Consider the following 17,366-nt stretch of genomic DNA (forward strand, 5'->3'; position numbering starts at 1 on the left):
CAGATGACGACAGAAGCAATAGCTGCCTACAAGCACAGTGTCCCTGACCATGTTTTTTCCTACTATTCTTTACACCAAACTACAGTTGTGACTTATCTGCAGGTGTCTAATCTTCACCGTATGGTAGCCCAAAGTTCTCTGCAGGCTTCTGCTGTGGGGCTAAGCACCGGTGGGCAGCAGGGAGGCGAACCTGGCCCCAGCTCCTCCAGGATCGCTGTCGCACTCCTGCTGGAGCTGAGGTGCGTTTCTGCCAAGGAAGCAGCCGTGGTTGTTCTCAATGTAAGAGTCTGCACCAGCAATTAAATAAAAGTAAAATTTATTTGGCATAGGACAGAAAAATACGGAGAAAAAAAAATCACATACAAAATAAATGTTAAGCAGAAAAATATTCACAGAATTTGATTAATATTTTATAAAAAGCTCAAACTTTAAGCATCTGATAAAAAACAGTACTTTCTGCTCAGCCTGTGTTTGAAGTTATGTTTCTCTTTCATAGTCTTGTGTGGCTTTGGAGGTCCAAATTTAGGGTGCCTTCCTCTTCATGTATGACTGATGCTAAAGAGCATTTGTCACAGACCGTACTTCAGAACGGCAACATGCTGTCATGCTACTCCCTTGTTCAAGACATGCAGTTTCCTTTTTTTTCTTTTAGCCTACCTACCTGCTGCACGCTCACTAAGGACATATATGGGTGTCCTGCTTCTGCTGGGTACCTTGGATGCTCCCCGAGCTGTCAGCGCCTCAGGTTTACATTTTAACCGAACAGCCCAGGCTGTTTCACCTCACCAGCTAAACAATCCCCACTTTCTCTAGTGGACATGAAGAAACTTCCCATGAATTAGCTACACTTAACGTGTTACTGAGTATCTTAGGCAAGAGATTCTCCTCATTTTCTGGTGAACACAACTTGAGAGATGAGAGTTGATACCATATATACTATATGCAGTCAATGTACCGCCACAACAAGTTGTTTGCACCGGACTGCAAGACAACAGCATTGGCAATACTGCCATGTGCTATTCCATACAGTTTGTATCCTGATTTGTTCTCCCATATGGACCCACACCTTCAGCCAGTTGTTTTTTATTCTCTGAACACTCTCTTTCCCAGAGCTCTGCAGGTGTGGGGCCCTCTCCCCTCTCTAGGTCTCTTGACATTTGATGTTTGAAACAATCCTGGTTTGATCATCCAACTCCACTCTTTGGAATACCCTTCCTATTTGCAAACTTCTGCACAGAAAAATGTTGTCTTGCAACATATGTGAAATGTAATAGCAGTTTAATTCCCTCCCCCCCCAGCTCCAACAGAGACCTGCTTCTACAAGTGCCATGTAAACAGTCGCTGCTGCAAGGACACACTGCTTGCTGTCCAGCTCCTTCAGCGACAATTTAAGGAACTTCTCTAGTAGTTCAGTCTTGCAGAAAAAATTAATTCTTACAATCCTTTTAGTGTTGGGAAATGCTAGCTTCTAAACAAGAACCTTGCACCCTTATTTAAGAAGTAGTTCGCTTACAGAAATACATGCTTCCTGAATCACAAGTTGAGTTTCCTTTAACAAACTCTGAACATGAATCACTGTGACCTCTTCTCCCAGTGGCTGGTGCAGGAAGTCATAACAGACATAACATGTGCTTTTCTTACAAAAATATTGAGCAGAAATTACTGTCACATGGTACAAAAGTTATTCCCTTTTTATTTACTTCATTGAGTCAAACAAAAATGAACATCTGTGGCCATTGTCATGCAATGCAAGTCTTAATGATGACACAAAAAGATAGTTTTCAGGTGCGAATGTTCACAAGACAATGCCATTAAAACAAAACCAGTAAATCTCATATGCAAGCAGTGAATCAAATTCAGTCCTTTAACAACCTCTGCGACCATGCTGAAGGCAGCTGGGCTGTACAGACAGCGGTGTGAGACACTGGTTTTGGGAGAGGGGTAGGTTTCCAGAGCAATACCAACAATGGATTGTGTATTGTATAACCAGTACCCACTTACATCTCACCTAAGCACTGATCTAATAGTCTCTCCCCACATTTAGCTCAATCAGGAGTTAGCAGACTGAGCGCATTACAACAGCAGGACTTGGCTCAAACTCTGTGTAATGCTACTATCAGCACTATTTACATCAGGACGTGGAAGAACAACAATGCCTAGTAATTTTTCTAGTGAGACAGAAAAGTTGACTAAAAGTCATAAGGCACCACTGGATCAACCTGTTTTGTATTCTTCTCTTTTTAAGACTTCATAGTGAAATAAATACTTTAATACTGATCATATGGTAAGTAGCTACTGATATGTGAAGCAATACATTGCAGGTAAAATGCTGCATTGTTCTGGAATATATCTAGGGAATTTTACAGCAAAAGATATAAATAGTCATGTTGTTGTTCGGTGAAAAAATACCTCTTTCTGCATTTTTAAGGCATTTTACCTACAAGACAAACAGCCATTCTGAAGAGGTTTCTATAGAGCAATGAAGTGCTAAAAAAAAATCAGCTCAGGTTTCTTGGCTTGTTGACTGAGGGCTTTTACATAACATATTTTAAAGTGAGATTGAAGCTGATTTGCCAGGTCTTTGGTAATGGTCCAGAACTTCTGGTCAGCAAATCGTGCCAGAAGATCAAATACAGGATATTCTGAATGATGCAGAGGGCTGGCAGAACAATTGCAGCATTTTCTTTGACTTGAAGTAAAATAGTCATGCTGGAAGCAGGTAAGTTACAAAAAATGGTAGAGCTTTTGGATTTATTTTTTTTTTGGCTGCATAGCTGTTTGGATATTAATAAGGATTTGGCAGGTCAATGTATTGAAAATATTGTATTCTTAAACTCAGAATGTTGCTCCTCATAGTTATAAGTGCTTCAGTTTAATAACATGAATACAATAATTTATTCTTTAAGTTATTATTCTAAAAATTTTACTTGGACTTCTATTCACACAATAGTATGCCAAAGAGACAGGCACTTTGCATAGTGCATACGTTTAAGTGACACCTATAAAATACATACAAATTCAGTACTGAGCTAGCCTTGATCCCAAGGTGCACCTGTCACATGGAGGTCCCATTAAGATCCGTTTAAGAAACTCTTACAGCCACGACCCTGCAATTAGATGTAGATACATCCCTGCGCCTGCGCATTGAATTGCAGGTTCAAGACCATAAATAGTAACTTAAAATATGTCATTAGATACAAAAATGTAAAAAACTGGTTTGTAATCAAATGCTATCACAGCTAACAAGATTTTGTAAACAAATACCAAAAAGGCCAAATTAATGTTGATCTGGCCAAATCCAGCTCTGCCTCATGCTCTTCATGGTGACTGTCCAGGTGGTGGCGCAGGGAGGGTCTCCCCGCCCTGTGCCCACTGACAGGGCAAAAAGCCCCACATGCAAACACTTCAGTGGGGTTCAAACTCTCTTCAGCTACATTCCCTGGATTTTCTAGGACTGACCTCATTCTAGCATCAGTGTATACTTCGGATCATTTCTCCCACACTAGAGAAACACTTTCTTAACCCACATGACTAGTTTTTCTTTCCTTTTTTTTTTTTTTTTTTAGCAATACCCTGTGAAACATGGCTGCTGATCCAGGCTTGGTAGGGGTCCCAAGGAGTATGCTGGAAAAAAACTTAGGAGGAGACAGAGGAGTTTTTCAGGGCTAACCTTCAGAAGTCCAATTAAAAAAGAGATATTATTTGACAAATTCAGAATTATAATCTTCCTCTAATTTCCAAAGGCATTTTACATGCATTTAGATCCATTTATAAAACACGCTCACTCAATGAACTCTTTTCCCAAACACAGAATTCAAAAGCCATTAAACATCTTAACCAATTGTCACAACATTAGAATACTTTACACTTTCTTCTATTAGCGTAAGCCTTGCAGCTCTCTGCTGAGACTTGTTTCAGCAAAGGTTGAAAGGACAGGCTTCATGGTAAACTCAGAAGGCCAAACCTTCCCATTCCTCTTGAACCAGTGCAGACAGCAAATTTTGGAGCTCATGCTCCCACTTGCGTGCACAAACCCCAGACCTCCTTCGCTACATCACAGGGCTTTCACTTACGCACATTTTTGACCTCAGCTGCTCTGCTGTAATGCAAGTCAAATACAATTTCTCTGAGACTTGTGACCTAAGCCCCAGGAAGCTTTTAAAGTCAAAAACCCATCATTTAATTGTACCAAAGAAACAACTGGAAAGCAGTCTGTGCAGCACTGGTGTTAGCGATGCTGTACAGAGAGAAGAAACAACTACAATAATTGTTGCATTTGCACTAAGGCTAATTCCTGAGGACTCTTTGCGGGTAGTCTCAGGTAGAGGATATTACAATAATCCAGGACACGGATGATTGTGGGTTGGTCCACATCAAAGCAGGAAAGAATTAAGTGACTAAAAACATAACGCTATTACAAAAGGAGGAAAAAGTTGTAAAGAAGATATTTTCATGCTGATGAATTCTTCATTTGTGCTTTTCTTTGGAAGATTCTCTGCAGATAAAAATATGGCCAAACACAGTCCATCCCTGGGGCAGGATGTGCCATCTATTGTATAAAACATGATTTGCTTGGCTAAGCTGAGGCGAAAAAGACTTAGGATGAGCTCTCGGTCCCCACGTAGTAGGAATATGGCTTGCAGAAGCAGTTGGGCCAGGTCAGGCACGCAAAGCAGGATCCAGGGAACTCTCAGCTACATGGTATTCCCTGGCAATTGTTTTTTAAACAGCAAACAGATTGTACTTGATGATTCAAATAATACAGCCACTGTCCCCCAGATGAATGAAACAGCTTTGTTCCAGCTCTTGTTAAATTCAAAGCCAGACCTTCTGTGGAACTCTCAAGGGGACAGGGCTGGACGCGGTAAGCATGATGCACGAATGTTGCGCGTGGTCCACAAAATGCCTTTCTTGACAGCCTGCAGCATAAGCAAACAAAATTCATAGCTCTGAGCAACTATAGTTCATAAGCTGTGTCTATTACAACTGTAATAGACACTGAAGTTTATTCCAGCTGACAAGCCAAAAGTGAAAATAAAGCAAAACAGACAACTTTCCAATGATGTGGACAGGAAAGCTGACTTGAAGGAAACCTCGTAAAACAGATGTTGCCCAAAGATGAGCCAGAACCCACTTCACCTTGGTATAGGTGGAAGTGGGGGAGCACCTCTTTCTTTTCGGCCAGAGCCACCTAAAAGAGAAAGAAAGATTTTTGTGTTACTCCTGGCTTCTTTTAATATTGGGAGTTCACATCCAAGCCATTAATTCAGGTGAAGATCTACTCATTTCTTTGTCTAACCATTTTAGAAAACACCTTTGCAGAGTTCTCAGTTAGTTTACTAAACAACATAAGAACCTTGAACAGTGCAAAATAAAGTATCTCCTTAAACATCTGAAAAGGACACATATTTCAGTTCCTAGGCCTCTTCTCAAAACAGATCAATCACTCTTACTAGCCTTATTGTTTTATGTGAACACATACAGTATCAGTGCTACTTGCAACACATGCCAATTTCAATGAAAGTGGCAAGCGCTAAACTCAGTAGCATTTCAAAGCTCTTCATGTTTCCCAATATTAAGATTTTCATTCCAAACTTCTGAAAGTAAATATAAAAGTGTGCTTACATTTCTTTGCCTCTCCCTGTGGAGTAATAAGAATGGGCAGAAAGCTAAGTGCACAAAGTGAAGGGTCAGAGACCAACAGGAATTTCTGCTCCAAACCAAAACCTCAACATTTGGAAACAGGAGAGACAGAAACATCTGAGTGTACAGATGATTACAGGATGACTATGAGCCACTGATGTGACCAGTTGTGAAAGAAGTAAATTGATCCTTGGGTGTACCTGGCGAAATACCACTAATGGTGATAACTAATGGAAACATTTATGCTGCTATAGAAGACCTGGCCAAGACTTCAACTGGAACAGCACGTAACACTGCTTGGAAAAGACAAAAGCAAACTGAAATGTATACAGAAACAACACCGATGACCAAAGACATGGAGAACTTCGCTTGGAAGAAGAGTGTAGTACATCCTGATTTAATCAACTCGGCAAGCCAGAAGCCAAGAGGAGAGTAAGACTGTTGTCTTAAAAAATAGTAGGGGCTTAACATGTCAAGTAGGGAGGATAACTGAACTCAAGGATGATGTTTGCACACACACAAAAAAACCAAGTCATAGGTGGATTTAGATGGGGAATGAGAAAAGTCCTAGAACAGCATTCCAAGAGGAATAACAGGGACAAAAACAGTAGAAAGTCACTGATAAGGCACTGAGATTTTGCAGTTCTGTCTGCCTGTAGCAAAAGGGAGCTCAATATAATAGCAGAAGTGGTCTCCTATAATACACATTACAACTCAGAAACCTAACAATTCCTCACCCAACCTATCCCAAAATACAAGCCTAAGAGGGCTTACACCTGTGAACCTCTAAGCTTTTTCTGTGCGGTGAGGAAGGGTGAAAAGGCTGTTGGAGGAGTTTTCAAATCTTAGCATCCAATCTCTTCCCCATCCACACTTATTAGGAGAATACACTGAAATTCTAATACCAGAGGTGGCACAAACTTACCTCTGCTTTCGTTTCTTGCTAATTTACTGGGATAACTTCTGTTCACGGGTACATATGGCTCTGGAGGTGGTAAATCGGATATAGGATGAAAAGAAAATCTGCTTTCCCACTCATCTGAAAAACAAACAAACATGCATTTTACTGGTTAGTGTTTTGATACAGCTTCAGAAAATTTAACTGATATTAATATAATGTTTAATAGATGTTTTATACTGCAAAATGCTTAGATAGCTGAATATTGAACCGGCATCCTACTGGAAAGTCAGGGAAGATGATGCTTTAGATTAGTTTAAGAATTAAAATTCTTAATTAACTTTAACAGATCACTTAGACAATTTAATGCAAAATCACAGATCAGGAAAATGGCCATAGTTCTACTGGCTTTTGTTTTTGTTTTTTTTTTAAACACATATGTGTGTATATATATGTGTGTGTATGTTATAGGAAATGCACAACACCTCCTACTCCAGAACAATGTTTTGTTTCTGGGTGAAGAATTTTCTGATATTCAGACTTTGTTGATAAACATAGGTCAAAAGCATAAATAAAAGCATTCTAACTTGCAAGGAATGTTTTTTTGTTTCTTATTTTTTGTTGTTTTTTTGTTTCTTAATTTTTGTACATGAAAAATAAAATTTTGGAGCCGCTATAATAGAACGTATAATGACAGAAAAGTAGTGTCAAAAATGGCGAAATACATCAGTATCTCTTGAAACTACTGGGATGCTATTGACATACTTATTGACTGTATAGGACTGTAAAGAATATATAAAGCTGCTAAGTTTCTTCATTGAAATGACAGGAAAAGTATTTTTACATAGCTCTATTCTGCACTTGAATTTGGATGCCCAAGTGTGGGCCATCTTAAACTTTGTCATTTCTTCACTTGGTTGCTTCAAGACTTCGCAACTACAACTTTCTTGCGATATTATTTAATTTTATTGCATAATGTAATGAAGAGCTGAGTAAGTTTTTTCCCAGCGGTCGAACATGTGGTTATTTGCTGGGATCCAGTTTTTCCTATGTTTACTCCCAATGGTTGCAATTAGAAACCAGTGTGTAAAGGAGCTGCAGGTTCTGAATCCTACAAATGACTTAGGCAGGAAAAAATGTGTTTGAGACCCACCTGCCTTATCTGATGTGCAAAGATGGTTCAATAGTGTGGGTTACAGTTTTATTTTCTGCTTGCTTTTTCTAACTTCATAAATGTCAGAAATACAAATTCTGGCCTTCCATAATTAGCTGAAGGATGTATCTGTCCTTTGCGAACAGAAAACAATTAAAAAGAAAAACAGGATGAATCTTTAAAACCCATCTGTCTTGGACCTCACCTTTTCAACAAACACCAGCAAGAAGAGAGAAACTTGACATTTTCAGCAGTGTTCTGACAATCTCTTCCATTCTGTTTTTCAGCTTTCAGTTTTTGAGTCATCATCTAACTTGTTCTGCCTTACAAAGAGTCTCAGTGTAGCTATGGCGTGAATTCATGTTACAGTCAGAACAATCCCCTTTGGCCTTCTTTATGTATTGTAGGAAAGCTGAGCATGGTGAATGTTTTTTTTTTTTTTTTTCCAGGCTATTTTTCAAAGGGTTACTTTTGAACTTATATTGACAAGTTTGCAGTTCTGTCTTATGCATAGAATATTTATTCCATTCATACTTAGCGGGACTAATCAAGACCCACATGATACCTCTGCAGACCAGAAATTCAAAGCTTGCTGTAGAAACAAAGCCTCTCCTACAAATATTTTTTTCTGTTAAGGCCAAAAGCTGCTATACATAATTCTACCAAAAGCAAGTAACACGGCTTACCATCGCCCGGATCCTGGAAGCCATTTCGGAGTGCTGATGAAGGCGGTGGTGGTGGCGGCGGCGCTCCCGATCCCGGCCGGTCAGGGGGAAGTGGCGGTCGGGTTCCACCTCTCTGGTTCTCCAGCCCGGCCCGGGAAGGCAGCTGGGGAGCAGCGGGCAAAGCCCTTGAGGTGCTTCCATTCCTGCTGATGGGAGGAGGTGGAGGGAGGGGGCCTGGGGAGAGCAGAGAGGCAAGCACACAAACAATGTTTACACGGAGAATTGTTCTGTCAGTGGTAACCTGCTGCCCACGACCCAGGGCCTCTTGCTAACAGACAGGAGAGGGCAGGCTGGTAGGGCCCCCAGAGTGAGTGTCCCCCAGACCCACCTCCCAGCTCTGCAGGTCTCTCTGGGGAGCTGACACTGGCTTGTAGAGGAGCACGGTATATCTAACAAGCACACCTCAGTGCCCATACTCCCCTTTCTCTCAGGTACAGTAACCTCCGTAGAGGGGCTACTCCTTTCGAACCCCTCTGAATGACAGTGGCCACGATGGCCAGCAGTTACAGCTGGAGCCCAGGGTATTGCAGGAGCCCAGACCACACTGCATTGCCTCTCCACATGCCCTCACGAGGCAAGGCAGCATGGAACAGAGGCTCCTTCCCCATGGGGGTGGTCCCCTGGGGGTGTCACAAGCAGTGCTCTCGGTGGCATACAGGGGATTCAGCCTCGAGGCGGCAGTGTTAGGCAGTGTGGTGGCATCAGTGCTCTCCTTTACAGATGCTTGTGCTGCGTGCCAGCTTATTCCTGTAGCTGGAGCACATCCACCTCCCGCTAGGCTGGAAACAGACCTCACACGTAGACTTGCATTTCCAGTGTCTGTGCACCGGGGCGGCTGGCATGGCGACATCAAGGCAGAGCCCACATAGGCAGGGGAAAGGTGCTTCTCCCAGAGGCACCAGTAAATGAGTGCAGGAGAGGTGCTGCTGCCAGACAGAGAGGAATCCCTGCCTAGGGCAGGAGGAGACTAAGCGTAGGGTGTGGAGGGCTGTGCACGTCCAAAGGTCTCGCTGCCTCTCTGATCAGTGCAGTTGGGCAATTGGCGATTATGTTCATTTAATGAAATGCTTCCTTGTTCTGATGAAATCTAGTTACAGATGTGCATTTTGAAAAACTTCCAGAACAGTTTTGCTTGCTCTCTCTCTAAATGTACCTAAACCCCATGATATACCTCAAACCGTTGCAAAATAGTATTTACATTTCGAGTTACAGCTACAGCTTCCTTCTAATTATGAAATCAGCAGAAAAGTAGCGCAGATTTACCAAAATCCTCTGCATTAGGAAAGAGCCAAACAGGAACCTCCTGTGGAAGCAGAGGCCATCCCAAGAAAAGCTCCTGAACCATCTGAATAATCACAGCTGCCCCCTGCAGCTTTGATCCGCGCTCCCCAGCCAAAGGTGACAAAGTTCCTCCTATTTGTCTGGGGCCCGGCAGGCTGTGCTGGCATGGTGCCCCCCTTTGGCTCAATGGGCTGACGCGCTGCTCCTCTTAATCCAGAGGACGGAATGGAAGGCAACTCCATGGAGCTTCCCTGGGCTGCCTTCCATGCAAAGCTTCTCCCTTCCTGATGCTACAGGGCCTGGCTCTCTGTGCCTCGATTCACTCATCTCCAAACAGAAAGCCATCGAGTACTAAGGGTCACGATACACGGTTCTTGAAAGTTACGAATGATAATTATCAGAGGACAAAATAAGTGATGAAATAACTCGACGGAGACAACTCTTATTTTCAGTCTCGTTTGAAATCTGCGTACAGCAAGTAATGTCAGTTAGTCATGCTGTAGCAACTCCCACTTAACACCTGTCAGATCGGTCTTTTAATAAAATAATTTGTATTTTCCTGTAAGTGTGCGTGTCTCCCAACACGTAGAAGGTCAGGCTCTGCAAACCTCATCTCGTGACAGCACCACCATTGCCTTACACAGGTTGACTCAGTAGGGTGAATGCTGTCACCGAACAGAGGCTGGGTCATACAGGTGCCCTGTGTTATGGTATGTAATGGGCAGCCCCCTGCTTGCAACGCCTTCCTTATCACAGAAATTGTAACAGAAACTGCCAGGATCTGCCCAAGTGCAGGTGAGTTGGCAGGTGGGGCACAACGGCTTCCCTTGAGCCACCACGACACCCACAAACCCTCAGTTTCCATTAGAGAGTCCCCTGTGAGCATCGTTTCTGACACCTGCGAGTCAGAGCTGGCTGGAACGGCGCTTCCTCGCCTCGCACGGCCTGAAACCCACATGGGCTGGGGCTCTGGATGCTGGCTCACGGTGTATTTGATGCGAGCGCTGACACTGCCGGCTGTGAGGCCAAGCCAGGCCACGACGGCCAAAGTTTGGGGTCACCTCCCGCTGCGCAGGGCGCTGCCACCCACGGGTGCCAGGCAGAGCACCCCGCCACCTACCTGTCCGGCTCGGGGGGTCCCTGACAGGCGGCGGCGGCCTCTCGCTGGGCGGCGGTGGCAGGGGTCCAGAGCGGCCACCCGCGGTGCCGGGTGCGGCGGGGGACACCAGGGACAGGTTCCTCTGGGGCAGCCGGGGCATTTCGTCGCCGGCGGCGGGGCCGGGCGGCACGGGGGGCGGCCCCGGCCTGCTGGGGGGCGGCGGGGGCGCGGGGGCGCCGAGGGGCGGCCGCGGCGAGGCGGGCACGGGCGGCTTGCTGTTCTGCGGCGGCGGCGGCGGCAGGGCGGGCTCCCGGGCGGCGGGCGGCCGGTGGCCGGCGGGGGGCGGCGGGGGCGGCGGCGGCTTGTCCTCCGCAGGCCGGCCGGGCGTGGGCGGCAGCGGCGGCCGGCCCGAGAAGGGGGGCGCCGGGCCGGGCTGCCGCAGGGAGCCGGCGGGCCCCGCGCCGCGGCTGCCCGGGAAGGGCGGCGGGCAGGGCCCGAGGCTGGGCTGGCGGCTGACGGCCGGCACCGGCGGCGAGCCGCGGCTGTGCGGGCCGGAGGAGCCGGGCCGCGGCGTGCTGGGCACCGGCGGCGGCGCGGTGTCGGGCTTGGAGCCGGCGTCGGGCCGGGGCGGCGGCAGGCGGCTCCTCGGAGGGTCGGCGGCCGGGCTCCGCTGCCCCGACGGCGGCCCCGGGAAGCGCGGCGGGCCGGCCGGCCCCGGGAAGGGCTTGGCGGAGGCAGAGCGGGCGCCGGGCGGCAGCGCGGGCGGGCGGGCGGCCCCGGGGTCTGCACGGGGAGACAGAGAGAGACAGGACATCAGCAGCCGCGGAGCGGGTGGTTTAAGGGGTGTTTGACAGGTACCGTCCAGCCACAGGCACCTCTCGGCCCTTCCCGGGGGGGGTTAGCTAAGGACGCGGTTGTGTATGGCGGGGAGAAGGTGGCCGGGCTTGCGCTTGAAGAAACGCTCTTTGGTTGTGCCAGGAACTTTTACATTAATACAAGCTCCCAAAATAGGCTGTGACACAATAGAGAATACCAGCTCCGAGAGCCTCTTTTGTACAAATGTGCTGAAAAATTATGTTGGTCTATAAAACATGCAAGACTCGTAACACTCTACGGCCCGTCTCCCAGTGCTCCTTCAACAGCTGTGAAGTGCTGCATCCTTAGCTCTAGGAAACTCACTGCTCCCAGGTCTCCGTCACCTCAAAGGGCACAGGCTTTGGGCAGCTGTTTTGCCAGCTCGAAGAATACAGCACATGCCCTAGCCAAGCCTCCAACTGCAGCGTGCGCACCAGCCATGCGGGGTGCCTCGTGCACTCCCAGAGTGGTAAATCATGCTTGTGAGGAGCTGGCACAGATGTACTTTCCAAATGGAAATCAGACCCTTTTTGCTGGTGCACAAGGCAGAATTAATCAGGAATGCTCTTGTGGTCCCCTCTAGTCCTGCACACCCCCAGCCAAGGCAGAACGTAGTCTGACTGACTGCTTTGCAGGCAGCCACTTGACATTGCCAAGACCTTTAGTTTTCATCAATAAGTAGGAGGAGGGGTGGAAGAGAAATCTCACTTCTTCATAAAATCTACCATTAAGAATAAAACAAGATTCAAGGTCAAAATTTCATTTCCTAAGAGCCTAACATTTCTGAAGACATACTTAATCCCAGCAGGTAATTTATTGCTATCGTATGAAGGTTTTAATAAGTAATCTGCCATATACTTGTTTGTGCTGAAACCGCAAGGTCTTTCTTACCAGCATCTCGACTCGCAGCAGATCTGAGCTTTGGCATTCCCGCTTGGAAAAGGCCTCCAAGGCCAGGTGGTCCAGCACCACCAAAGCTGCCACCACCGCCGCCGCCACCACCAAAACCCCCACCGCCGCCAGCGCCGCCTCCACCAAAGCCACCACCACCTCCACCAGGTCCTTTGGGTTCTGTTGGAAAAAAAAAGTCCCCGTGTTATGCAGGGAAGCAAGGCTGATCCTGCAAAGTACTCTGAATAGAGCAACACTTGTAACTGGGGAAAAAAGGACAAGCTTTCAAAATACACAAGCAAGCCTTTGTACAGGTTGGATCATCACAGCTGCCACTACCACCACTATTGCACCATGGAAGAGGTGGCGCAATAAACATAGCTACTGAGTTTTATTAAGCCACCACTTTCCTTTAGTCTATTCTGGACTGGAAAGCAGAGAAACAGTCACTCTGGAGAATTTAGAACTGAAAATGGATAGGGCCTTTGAGAATATCATGTTCTCTTTCTTAACATTGACGTAGCTGCTTTCCATTTCTTCATACCTTTGCTCTCATCCTTCACCTCCATCTCTCCATAAGCAAACTGAAAGGCATGGCAAATGAGGAAAATGGGAAATGAGAAAGGAGGGAGCAGGCAGAGGCATTCTTCCTCTTGGAGGCATTTCTGGTGATCAATTCTGGGAATACATAGACTTCTGTCACTATTGATTTCATTGCAACACATCTACTTATTTAAATAAAGCCTAATGGGGAAATTACTTTCTTGCAGGTCCAGAAATGCAGTGATAAGCTGCCAATTTTCCCAGTAGGATGGAACTACTTTAATCAGTTCCCTCCTTCCTCTTCTGTTTTTCCTCTAATATAAATATTTCTGCTGTGGCAACACTGGAGCACTACAGGTAAAGTTAAAGCATTTCCACAATTACAAACACAGGGAAGAGCCCTACTTGGAACATCAGTGCAAAATGATCAGGCCCACAGGTTGGGATATCTGTGGAGATCAGCTCCCTGATGACAAGGCTGCATGGCTGAGGATCAATTGCTTAATTTCTCGGCATCTCGATTTCCACAACTTTGGGTGGGTAAAAATTTCACTGACTTTAAAGTAATTAAAACCTGTAGATGAAAAGCACTCCTAATAATCCCACCCAGAAAAAAAGGAGGAAGAATGCGTTCATGGGGGAATGTTTCACATGATCCTTCTCTTTTCTTAAGCATGTTAACTCAGTTTGGTTCTGACTCATATAGGGTGTGAACCTCTGGAGAAATGCTGCTACTATGTTTTAGTCTTTCATCACGATTTGTTAATTCATGTAAACAAGATAATAGGCCACATAATTTTAATCTTACTGTTTAGCCCTCCTTTAAACCCCTTAACCGCTTTTCTCCAGCTCATTAGAGTAGCTAGAACATGTAAATTTGATTGTAAAAATGATATTCAGAAGTTTAAAGCTAGGTACATGGCTGGCTGCTGAACTGTGCCTATTTTTTTTTAATTCTTATTTGGTCACATTCCTGTTGGTGTTTCCTTCTTTCCTCATCATCTTCCCATCACAGTCTAGCCTATAATTGCATGGCTGGACCTGGACTGAGTTGTATCACATTTGCTAATCAGTCTGTGGAAACGTCTCCTCTCCCTGGGCAATAAGTGCTGTGCTACCACCACAGCAGGCCTCTGTCCCTTGCCCATCTCCCGTTTTCGTTCCATCTTCCCGATACTTTTGCTACGTGGCCTTTTCCAGACTCCTCTCGGCATGCACCAAGGTGTGCAGTGAGGCCCAGCAGCAGTTCAGCTGGACGGAGGCCTCTCCTGCACCAGGGCCTGCTGAGGTGCCGCGCCGTGCCAGGCTGAGCAACCAGGCCCAGCCACAACGATACCAGCCCTGAGTCACCCCAGCCCAGCGGCACCCAGGTGGGGCTTTGCTTGACCAGTACCAGGCCCTTAAACAGGCCAATGGTGCCATGCCAAGGCTGCCTTTACTTTTGTGCACTTTCTCTGTGCCGTCCTCAGTCCTGAGGAGGGTTTGCCTGCCTGAGCCGCTGCAGCTTCTTGGCGGGTCTCCTAGCAGGGTTGGCATGGTGTTCTGGTTTAAGTGACTGTGAGAAAACAAATTGCTGTATGAGAGTAAGCAAACAAACTGACACTCACACTTCATTAGCACAACTTGATTTCTCAGGTGGCTTAACCCATGAAGAACAGAATTTATGCCAATCCTGGGCATTCTGTTTTACTTGCTTCTCCCACATCAGTTAATCTGATGACAGCTAAAAAAATTTTCTGCATTCAGATACGTAGAACCATTAAAGCATACACAAACTCAGACATGTAGGATCATACTCACTGTCTAGAATTGGAGCACTTCTGTCATTAGTAACAGTCTTCTTTAGCTTTTTTCCTTTGGTAATATCAGATAGTAGAGCATTTCGCCCTGCTTGTTCTGACCTGCTTAGGGTTGGCTTTTCAGTATTTGCCTGCAAAATAAAATGAAAAATGAGGAGGTAAAATAAACCTCAAGTTCCAGCTACAAAGTTCTGCTCAAATACAGTAGTTACCTGAGACCTCAGTTTCTGCTTTAACAGCACAAGACTGGGTAACCTGCCTTATCTGGTTTTGTGAATGACGTTATAAGTAGCTGGCCTCTCACTGACTAGAGGCTCCAAACAGTGCTGCTACTCTAACACACGCAATTCAGTGGAAACACAACACTTTTTTTTTTTTTTTTTTTTATATTTTTTTGAATTCAAGAATCTAATTTTTGAAAGACAAAGCACATCTACAGAAAATTGCCATTTTGTAGACTGAGTAGTCTGTCCCTGTTCAATCCGATTGCACCAAAAGATGGACGTTCTTGAAAGTTGTAGTGAAACTCAAGCTATACAAATTCTGGATAACTCAGAAGAAAGATGGAGTTTTAGCTATACACACATGCATGTATATGTGATTTCTTCTACAAAACAGTGATTCCTGAAAAGTTTTCTAACTGAGCAGATCAGTGTCATGGAAAAGTCCTGACAGGTGGTGAGAGCTGCCATGGTGTGACCAAGCACAGTCGGTATCTGCTGATGGTGGGCAGTGAGGGAAACACTCTTCCGCAGCAGGGCACAGCCCAGCTTATCTGTGTAACCATCTAGGGCTTTTGTATCAAAACACTTAAGTACTTTACAATAGCATTTCCAGAAGCCTTTCTTTCTTGTCTGCCTGTCAGAACAAACAGCCCAGGGCAGGCTCCATTCCAGTTTAGGCTGATTTAAGCCAGGTCCAATGTAGTCTCACCCACCATGTTGTGCCAGCAGTGGGTCTTGTACCTTCATACCACAGGCTGGCTGAGGGAGCTATGCTGGTTAAGAGCTATCCTTAAAAAAAATTAGGATTTTAGGGATTGTAATTTGCCAGCTCAGGATCTCTGAACCAGTTCACCACTAGGTCATGTAAGTATTAAAGTGGAACAAGGGAGAAGGTGAGAGCACATGGCTGGAAAAAAGCAAGGGGAGAGCAAGACTTCAGTTCCTCTGACTTAGACGAGCTGTGCCTCTCCACCCAGGATCCCTGCACCAGATCAAACCACCAATGTGGGAGGAAGAGGAAGATGGAGAGTGAATGTGGCTAGTGACGTGCGCATGGGCACTGACAGGGAACGGAAGTAACAGTCCCTCTTGCAGGATCAATCAGCTGTAAACAAAATGTAGGAAAACTTTCCCCAGATATCATACCCACCCTTGTCATCTTGCTGCATGTCTCTTCCAACATGACAAGCAGCAAGAGAGGACAGTGCATGCTGTACATCCACCTCCCGTAAAACTTACCAAGGCCAGTGTCGGGGGCGGAGGGGGAGCGGGAGGAGGAGGCACAGGCATGGTGGAAGGCTGAGCTCCAGCTGATCTTGCTAAGAAACCTGCACAGCAAAATACAGAAATGCAAAGACCCAGAGATTATTAAATCTGTCACCTTTGGAAGTGCTTTCTACCAAACCAACCCTGCATCGAACAGGATTATCTACTCAATTTTCTAGGACTAAGTAGTCTGTAAAAAGCACTTCATGTTTCATTGTATGGAAAACAGCTGCATCCTTAAACAGGCACTCCCTGCATGATCTCCATAGCCATGCAGACTCACAGACACGTCTAGTTTTGCATTTTTGTGCTTTGCTACAGCAAAGAGTATGCAAGGATTGTGTGCGTGTGTTCAATATGGTTGCATGCAACAATAAACAACAAAACTGAACTCTGTTTAATCCAACAATCCTGTTCCCATGGAAGTATAGCAGGTAATCCCACTGCTACACCACCAAAACTTACTTCAAGAAGGCATCATCTCTTTAAGATCATACTCTAAAAGAGATGCTGACCTTTCAAAGCTCTTAAATAGCAGAAAGATAACACCCCCCACTATTATGGGTGGGGTTGAACTGCAGACCTCTAGGAAAGACCCATGCTTCTTCCCCTCTCCCTGCTTGCTCTGAAGGAGCCAGGCTCCGTCACCACCTCTGAATGCACCTTCCTCCTTCTCAGGAGCAGCAAAGCCAGCCATGCTCAGTGCACTTTCCCTGGGGAGGAGGAGCAAGCAGGCAGCCAGTCCGCAGCTGCCAGCTGCTGCAGAGGGGAAAGCCTGGTGGCCAGAGACCAGCCTTCCCCAGCTTCCCTGTCCCACAGCAGGCTCCTGCTCTTCCCCACCCCAAACAGAACTACCTTGGGTAATCTGAGGACAAGCATATGTGAGAGAGAAACTCAGTGGAACAAAATATAGGAAAAAAAAAAAAAAAAAGCACTAAAGCACTGAGGATTTTTTTTTCCAGTCAAAAGGGCTTTTTGTGGCATTCTGG

At 45.8% G+C, this 17,366-nt stretch overlaps 1 protein-coding gene across 5 annotated transcripts in view; it reads right to left on the minus strand.

Moving 5' to 3' along the window:
• Positions 1 to 299: 299 nt before the first annotated feature.
• Positions 300 to 17,366, minus strand: part of WIPF1 (WAS/WASL interacting protein family member 1) — a 54,646-nt gene continuing 37,579 nt past the window's right edge. For all 5 annotated transcript variants that reach the window (XM_068685723.1, XM_068685724.1, XM_068685725.1 and 2 more), the window contains 7 exons: positions 16,351 to 16,439; positions 14,889 to 15,018; positions 12,546 to 12,725; positions 10,821 to 11,582; positions 8,381 to 8,593; positions 6,569 to 6,682; positions 300 to 5,191 (listed from right to left, as the gene is read on the minus strand). In XM_068685723.1, coding sequence (XP_068541824.1) covers positions 5,136 to 5,191; positions 6,569 to 6,682; positions 8,381 to 8,593; positions 10,821 to 11,582; positions 12,546 to 12,725; positions 14,889 to 15,018; positions 16,351 to 16,401 — 1,506 coding nt within the window. In that variant the 5' untranslated portion in view covers positions 16,402 to 16,439 and the 3' untranslated portion in view covers positions 300 to 5,135. The remainder of the gene's footprint in view (positions 5,192 to 6,568; positions 6,683 to 8,380; positions 8,594 to 10,820; positions 11,583 to 12,545; positions 12,726 to 14,888; positions 15,019 to 16,350; positions 16,440 to 17,366) is intronic.

Source organism: Anas acuta, chromosome 6 (assembly GCF_963932015.1).
Source record: "Anas acuta chromosome 6, bAnaAcu1.1, whole genome shotgun sequence".
Lineage (NCBI taxonomy): Eukaryota > Metazoa > Chordata > Aves > Anseriformes > Anatidae > Anas > Anas acuta.